This window comes from Charadrius vociferus, unplaced genomic scaffold, assembly GCF_000708025.1.
Source record: "Charadrius vociferus isolate BGI_N301 unplaced genomic scaffold, ASM70802v2 scaffold255, whole genome shotgun sequence".
Taxonomy (NCBI): domain Eukaryota; kingdom Metazoa; phylum Chordata; class Aves; order Charadriiformes; family Charadriidae; genus Charadrius; species Charadrius vociferus.
The window spans coordinates 302,277-311,291 of NW_009648785.1; the positions used below are offsets into that span (position 1 = coordinate 302,277).

A 9,015-nucleotide genomic window follows, 5' to 3' on the forward strand; every position below is an offset into this window, starting at 1 on the left:
TTATGAATTCCTGTTTGTCCCCATTGTCTCTGCATTAGAGTTGAACAGCACATAAGGTTGAGCTGGAATCTTAATCTGTCCTTGCCTAATCAGGTAAATTCCAAGTACAATCATAAATTGGAACATGAAAAAATAACATTGTGGGAGCCTTTCTGGAGATGATGCAGGTGGAAAAAAAACTGAAAAACTGGGCTTCAGAGACAGCCCAGGTGACAGTTCTGATTCTTCATGTGAGTAAATGCGTGGTCCCACTGAACTTCACAAGATAGTCCCATTTATAGGTCTATTCTGATACGGATTTTTTTTTTTGCTGTGGTAACTTGTAAAGTTGGAAAGGTGGAAACTGTGGAAGACAAAATATAGTTGAACCCCACAACAACGGAAACAATCAATTGGACACTCAATCTAATTTAAAGAAACTTGCCAGATGAGGATGAAGACCATATACACATCCGTTTCTGACTTCATGACGCTAGGATGCCTTCATTGCCAATGAAGTGCAAGGCTGATCTGTTTCCTTCTCAAGTTGGCATCTAAAAAAGGTCAGCAGATTCATGCCTGAGAAGTCTTCATCAGAAAAAGCAGTCTAGAAGGATTAGCTCAGAGTTAGGCAAGATAAATCCCACCTTCTGTGGCAAACTAAATACTGTAATTGTCCTAATGCCAGTTTCAAACTTAATGGTTGAAAGCACTAGCAAAATGAAATGAAGCTTTGGGAGTTCTGCAAACAGGAAAAAGTTGGAAATGAATAATCTGAAATTCTTCTCTTGCCCCCAACCGGTTTCTCTTAAATACAGGAGCAATATTTTGCTTTGAGACCTGAGCTAAGGATGCGGAACTACGGAAATATTACCGACCGTGTAGAATTGAGAAAAAGACTGAACTGCAAGTCATTTAAGTGGTATTTAGATAATATCTATCCTGAGATGCAAATATCTGGGCCCAATGCCAAAGCTCCGCAGCCAGTTTTCATTAATAGAGCACAGAAACGACCGAAAATAATCCAGCGTGGAAGGGTAAGATAAACTTTCTTAAAAATATAGAGTTCTGATTTTTTAAATTATTTTAGTATTCTTTCTGAAAGATTTGCTCAAATACTATAAAAATAGTCTGTTTCCATAGAGTATCAAGTTTTAGTTTTGCAACAAGCTGTCTTGAAAAGAACAGAATTTGTCTTTAGACAAAGGCCAATCAGTTTCACTGATCTATATTTCAAGTCATCTTCAGACTAGATACTATTCAATGATGCTTCTTACCTTTAAGCTCTGAGTTATGAAGTTTTGATGTCTTTAGAATGTGCTTTCATGGCTGTTGGTTCTGAAGATAGATTTGGATAGAGAGAAATTTGGCTTCAAATTTCATGCTCTGTTGGTTTATGATAAGAGTACAATGTAATTAATTTCCAAACTCATTGCTTTTACTGGATAATTTTCTGCAAAGATGAACATTTGCATCTGAGACTGATGATAGCTTTTCGAGTCTTGACTGTTAGATAATGAACAAAAAATGAGTTTTGCTCCTTTTTTCTTCAAAGTAGAAGTGAAGAGATAATTTTTTATGTGTATTCATGAAAGAAACAATGAGTAAATTCATGCCTTAGTTCTGACACCTATGTTTATGGGTTTGTGTGCAGGCAAAGCCAACTTACAGCTGCATCTGTTTTCTCCAGTGCCAAGTTTCTGATGTGTGCTTTTTACACTTCTCAAAAATATTGGATAACTTCAAACGCAAGACAACTTCCTCAAGGTCTTTTCTGTGTAAGAGGAGACCTTTGAGTACGCTATTTAACGTACACATAGATTATGGTTAGCAGATTCCCTTCTAGCTCAATAACTGGGAGGATTAAGTAGCGGGACGTAGCCCTCGCCACAAGGTAACACAGGCTGCAGTAGCTGTTGACACTTGCTGATCCAGCAAGTAGACGCCGGCGGGAGGCTCTGAGTTCATGCAGAACCTATTGACAGCGTTAGATTTTTCACTTGGAAGCAACTACCTGGGAATCCACAATTTGTGCAGTATTTTTATAATAGTATCCCAGCCAAGCTGTAAAGTTATTTATTAGGGCAAAGATGCGTAGTTTCCCTGAATAAAACTGATGCAATGGGCTGATTCCCCTAGTTGTTAAATGCTGTTAATCCCCTAGTCAGACCTTCTCCCCCTGCCCTTGTTAAATTTCATAGTTTTTTGCGTTCATTCAGAAAGAAGTTTAACTAAGGAATGGCTGATGTGGGGGAGGCTTCTTGAGGGATCTGAATCCCTCAACAACACTTAAAGGGAAATCTTCCTAGCAATAATTTCCCATGGTTTTATTTGGAGAACAACTTTGCGCACCCTTTAAGAAGGGGGAGACAAAACACAGAAAAATGCAGTTCCTTGGCTTGGTTCTCCAGGGTTCAGGAATTATACCCAGCATTGTGTGAGAGAGTCAGCTTTGGCTCTGATGATTGTATAAACTATTTCCAGATGCCTACAAGGAACAGAATGATCAGCCAATGTCACCACTGCGTGCCAGACTCTTTAGGATTTGGGATGAATCACTCCAAATCCCAGCTTATCTCAAAAACGAATTGGGCCAGAGATAAGTGCTGGTTTGACAGCTGGGAAGAACTGTAATGATCACAAATTGTGACAGTTCTTAACAGTGTTATCAAATGCTGATCATCATAGCCAATAAAAACAAGGACAAAAATCATATAAAACTCATGTAACTATGGTTTGAAAGCCTTCTGTTGAGTGAGGAATGATGAAAATGAGATCTCTCCTCGAAGTCTCTGGGGTGTGAGGAAATGTTACTTAGAAGGTTTTGTGTAATTTGTTTCAGATGTCTGTAGGGAACAGGAGAAACATGGTGCATTTGAGGAGGCTGCTGATGTGCCTTGGGACAGCTATTTCCAGAAATGGTGTTTAGTGAAGAATATGATTTGGTATTTGTGCTCTCTAATTTTTGTTATCGTGTGATGGAACATTTCTTTCTATTACTGGAAGTGTCTTGGTTTCTAAAAATCTGTAGAATCAATACAAATGCTGAGATGGCTATGTATGTCTTCATAATAAAATGCAGTGAACTAATTAATCAGTCTGGCCTTGAGTTAAGGACAGCAAACTCTTTTTTTTTTTTTTTTTTTCCCTCTACATTCAGCTCCAGATTGCAAAGAATTATTTTTAATGATCTGGGGTCCTGCCATCTCCCATACATGCACGCACCCAGTGACTGTGAGATGCACTCCCGTGCATTTGGTAGAGAGCAGGGCTCTTCGCTGTGAGAAAGGAAATGGCAGAGTTGTGGCCATTGCTAGAATAATTGCCTTTCCCATTTGTACCCTTGGCTGCGTGTGGCGCAGTTCTTGATGTGCAGGCATTGACTGCTGCCTGAATAGCCTGATCACCACCACATCAGGGAAAGAAAAAATAATCAGGCTGAAAAGAAGGCTTCTGCTGGCCACCAGTAAGTTCAGGGCATGCGTATTATTTGAAGCCACAATGGAGGTGTTTTGTCTCGCTGGGTAACTCTGTGGGGATACATCAAGATCTTAATGATTCTTGACTGTTGGAATAAAACAACCTAATCTTCAGACTCTGTAGAAGACCTCTTGGATGAATTTTAGGGTGGGTATCATTGCCCAAACCAGGAGAGAGATTGCTAACTTGCTGAGAGCCTCCTTGTTTGCTTTGATGGTAGATGCTTCCTGTTTTGCATCCCAGGACAGGCTCCTGACCTGAATCTAGTCCTCTGATACATTACTACAAATCAGACTAGGTAGGGCATTTGAACTGGAGTGAACATTTGAGTGTTTGTAAAACTTTCTCTTCTTCCGTGGTCTGTCATTAAAATAACCTAGCTGGTAACTATGGCTTTCCAGTTACCTAAATGCTCTTGAAAATCAGTTTGTGAACAACCTAAGTCTCTGAAGTTGTTTGTATTTAAGTAATTCCTTCTCCTTTCTCAAAGCTGCTTCATGAAGAGAGGATGTAGGAGGAGACTTATGTTTAAGCTAAACTGTAGTAAAATGTAGTTTCTACAGTGCAGTCAATATTCCTAAGCTAGCAAGTGTTTGGGGCCTGAGACTTTCATGGAGAGTGAAAGGAAAGAAACTTGACAGAGTATGGCCAGCATGTGCTGAGCCAGGTTGTGTACTGCACTTGTACCACACAGAGGGAAATCTTGATGTAATTAGCAAGCAAAATGGAGCTATTTAATGTTGTTTTTTCTCCAAATTATCTGAAAAACAAAACGGTATTTTAAAAGGGAAGAAGTTTTTTTTCATTGCGAAGAGTCGAGCACACTGAGTTCTAGGCCTTCCAAAGCATTACCATGTGTTCCCTTTGGCATGTGATGTTTGTTGTTTACTGTTTACTCTGTCCATCAAACTGTTTTCCTTTCACAGTTGTATCACCTTCAAACCAACAAATGCCTGGTTGCCCAGGGCCACCCAAGTCAGAAAGGAGGTCTGGTAGTGGTTCGGGAATGTGACTACAACGATCAAAACCAGGTATGATATTCCTAATTATATTGAATAGTGATTCACATCTTACAAATTGCTAATATGTTTTCCTGCTGGCAAAATGCCCTAGTATAACATCTCATCAGCAAGCAGGCTGATTTCAGAGTATCGTTCAAACTGTAAGGCTGACCGAGGAGACTGTGGAGCTTGCTGCTCTGTACCTGCTAATCCTGAGTGTTAGATATTATAATCTCCTATCTTTATGGCATGAACCTCTGTATGTGGCTGAAGACTATCTTTAAGTTGCTCCTGATGGGTTCATAATCCACTGATTGACACTTTAGAATGTGTAGAAGCTCTTTCAGTCACTTTCTCATACTGGGATTTAAGGCAGCCTTTTCCTGGCCTGCTGTTCTTCTGTGTACTCTACAACTAGTCTTGCTGGAACAGCTGTAGTTTAGGGTTAATAATTTGTTGTTATTAAATAGAAGGAATTCTAAGGAATTTAGAAAATTCTTTCGCTACAGGTGAATTGCTGATCTGGGGATTAATTGGGGATGGATGTGAAAAACTGAAGTTTTTCTATTACTACATGAAGCCTTTGCTATTTGACCTCTGTTCTTTCAGGCAACAGAAACTCGGGACCTAGATAAACAATCTCTAGAGAGATGTTCACCTAATGACATAAAGATTTTTACCTAGCTAAGAACTACATTGAGAACGTGGTGATTTAGGAGCCCATGAGACCCAAGTCTAAAAACTAGATCACATCTAAAGAGAAAAGTAATCAGAGAGACAAAATAAATGGAGAATGGGATGTAACGCAGCTGGTTGTGCTAGACTAAATTGGTACTTTATGAAATGGGCAGTAGATTTCAGGATATGGAAACTGCAGCAGTAAAAGCAGGATGATTAGTGATAGTCCCAAACAAAAAGTTGTGTGCTTTGTCAACTCATGGGACTTTCTGCCTCCTATCTGTGGTCTCACCAGTTGAAAATGACAGAAGACGACAGTGTGAGAGGGGTGTTAGGCAGTGTCTGGATAACTGTGGTTGGCTCTAGACACATGGTCTCCAGTTGCTGTTTAGGACCAAGCAATACATTCCTGCACTTTGCCCCTGGAGTACTGAGTAATCATCGCAATGACCAAATTGTAGGTCCCTGTGTTAAAGGTGGGTGAATTTAAGCTGGAATGGGAATCAAGGTGATCTCTATGTGATCTCTTCCATTAGCTATAAGAAAGTCAGCAAGTCTTGTAAACGTAAAGACTGCGTAAATGTAATCGTAACTGACTGGCAGCAGTGATTATACATTTACAATGCCAGAGGTTTTAGGCTGCTTTCTGAGCCATTCAGTCTGCGAGAAAGCAGCATTGACTCCCAGTGGATTATGTCCACCATAAGAACAGGTAAGTGCTCACAGTTACTGTTTCCATTCTCATACCTGCAATATTTCCAATAGTGAACTTGCACGTGGCTGGAGGAGGAATATTATTGTTTTTCCTTATCAAAACATTTTCCTGTGTTTGTTTGTTTTTTTTCCTCCTGGAGGCAGAAACTTCAGTTAGCCTTTTGGTGCTGAGAAAGACAAATTAATGCTCAGATCATTGATATTTGGCTTCTTTTCTCATTAATCTAGTTTACTAGTGGTAAATTAAGCAATTGGTTCTCAAAAACACCTGGCTGTGCTATCTTCTTTCACAGTGATTTTGTTCTCCAACTAGATATGTTAACAAACACTATGGTTTTCTGCCATTAAACTGATTTTATTCTCCTAATAAATCCCAAGAGTGCATTCAGCCATCTTGCTTTCGTAGCCTCTTGAGCAATCTTGCTCTAGATACATGAGAACAATGTAAAGCAAGATGACACTTAAATTTAACAGCTTCTGCTTATAAAAATAGCAAGAAACTTCCTAAGTATTGGAAGCTTTTAACTGTCATTTCTGGTAACGTTCTACCCATTGGCATTTTCAGCTGATTTTTGCTCTAGAACCATCAGTTTTATGCATTTGGCTGAATAAGAAAGCCTGTGTTGGGTCTGGTGAAAGGCAGGTACCTGTACCCTGCCCGCTGGCAGCAAGTGAAATGTATGTTGCTTAATACACCCAGTGCAAACAGTTACTCTGGAAGATATAAACCTACACTTTGTGAGCAATATTTTTTTTTACTTTGTTTAGTGTTTTTCTAGCCAAAGATGATATTTTTGTAGAATTTTTGCTTTTTCATGACTGTCTAATTGTATTTTGACCTCTTGTAAGTTTTCGGCATCCTGTGGCAGCGAGTACCACAGCTTAACTGTGCTTTCTGTGGAAATAATTTGATGCCACTTGGTGCTGACCTCATTTGATGCTAGCTAACTTTTCCCTGAGGAACAAGAATAAGTAATCACTATTTCTTTCCAGGCTACTTTTGCTCTGTGAATAGATAACACCCTCCCTTGAAAAATACATGCTACTGCTTAGTAAGTTGAAGGAGGAAGGTGCAGTCTACCCGGGAAAACATGCAAAGGACTGGGAAAACAAAACTGGGCTGCCTTAAAACTCATTGACGCTGTTCTATTGGTTGGAAAATGCTCTTCTGTGTAATCTTTTGACTGAAAAATGGTCTTCTGTGTGATACAGACAATTCGTGCGTGTGAGAGTTGACCTTGAAAAGTAGGTGGGTGGGGAAACCAGACTCACAGAAGTGATGAGATTGGCCTTATAAGCAAGTCTGTTTTCCCTTTAGTTTATGCATGCTTTGTTTTCTTTAGCCTCCGTGGCTGCTAAGACATTTCAAGTTCTCACTTAACTCCTTGATTTAAAAGAAATAACGGATGTTGTGAAATTTGCAGTTTCATCACCATTATGGGTAATACTTTTAAATCAATTTGACTTAGATGATCATCATTAAGTAAACTTAAAAATTACTCAAACATATCAAAGTATCCTATTTTCTAGGACTTGACATGACAGTGATAGTTCATCTTTTTGCTATAGAAAGAAAAAGCAATAAGGGAAGTGGTTCTTACAAAGGTGATATGTCTAGAAAATATTCCAAAATTTGGATCTTTAAGCTATAATGAAAACTGGGACATTTCATTAACTCTAACAGAAATACTTAGTCAGGGATAATACTGGGGATTGAATGCAGCTTTAGGAATAAATGATAGCACTTTTGTAGTTAAAATAGCACAAGTAGGAGAGGTGACAGGATCTAGTAGAACGAAGGTCAGTGTGGAGAGGTCTGAAGTAAGAAAAGAAACAGAAAAATTTAATATTAATTTTGCACACAGAAGACTAACATGGAATGAGAAATTTTGTAATTGAAGAGTGGTTGTGTGAAGGTACTCCCAAGATTGCTGAAGTAAACACCCTCCTGAAATTCAGTAGTGTGTGTGACCTCTTTCTGGAAACGAAACTGGGAATGCACAAGGCAGCGCACACCACAAAAACTTAGGTGTTGAAGGAGGATAGAAAATATTTAAGCACTTTGAAAGATCATCATGAAAGACTGGAGATGTGTGAAAAGCAGAAGTAAAAAACTATGTGGTGTGGCTTCTACCCAAAGCCATCATGCCAAGGTTAATTGGGTGGTGATTAGGCTCTGGGCTAGATGCTGCCTTTAAGGAGAAGGAGTAGATGTAGTTACTAAGAAACTTGGAAGAGAAGCATCAAAGAACACTGAACTAAAAAGGAAGGTTTTTGGAATGAAGCATGATGGCCAACAATAGGACTAACTAGGGTGAATGTTTGTGATCTAACAGCTGAAAGAAGATTGTGTTTGTCATGTGTCTCAATTAGCGTGCTTGCCTTCTGCCTGACCTAAATGCTTAAAGCCAAGTTCCTTTTCCAGAAAATCTCCTCTTAAAGTCCACTGAATTATGTGATTTTTTTTCTACTGTTTGTTTTCAAATACACTGGATTGATTCCAAAGCTTTACTTTCTGTGTTGTTATAACCTCTCCTCTGTGTGTTTACTTCATTTCAATAATTTAACCTTTCTCTTACTTTGCGATATATTAAGCTTTAAAAAGCTGAGGATGATGCTAAGGTGTCTAAGCATGTGCGTTGGTTCTCTGGAACTTTAAAAAATAACTGATTTGAGCAGGGAATTTCAGAAAAGTTCTGTTAACGCTCTTGTAGCACTGTATAAATGTAAGTGTACGTACTTTACAAACTGTTCAAGAGTCAGAGTCTAAAAGGATGTGCTCCTTTGTGCAATTCTGCAAAATCTTTCTCCCTAAACCTCTGGACCATGGCTGTTAGTTTGCTTTTCTGATACCACGCATGTCTAGAGTGATTGTGAAGACATGCAAACTAAGTCTACTTGCTGCTTTTCCATAAACTGATGGAGGAACACAATTCTTCAGTCCCTCTAACAAATTGTCATGAAACATCAGCGACATACTGAGCTGTGAAACAGAAAGCATGTATCTGCTTTGGAATGACTTTCAGGAGGATGTTTGGTTTCTGGGATAGCAATAGCTTAAAATAATGATTGGCCACCAAACTTAGCTGTTATTTGGTGCTGTGATGTCATTTTTATCCATAATAACAGGAGCTGAAGTACACACAAATAGCTGTGATGACGC

At 39.0% G+C, this 9,015-nt stretch overlaps 1 protein-coding gene across 1 annotated transcript in view; it reads left to right on the forward strand.

Moving 5' to 3' along the window:
- The window catches only part of GALNT11 (polypeptide N-acetylgalactosaminyltransferase 11), a 38,783-nt gene that overhangs the window by 21,883 nt on the left and 7,885 nt on the right, over positions 1 to 9,015 (forward strand). Inside the window, exons 8-9 of the mRNA XM_009886770.1 lie at positions 798 to 1,016; positions 4,386 to 4,490. Coding sequence (XP_009885072.1) covers positions 798 to 1,016; positions 4,386 to 4,490 — 324 coding nt within the window. The remainder of the gene's footprint in view (positions 1 to 797; positions 1,017 to 4,385; positions 4,491 to 9,015) is intronic.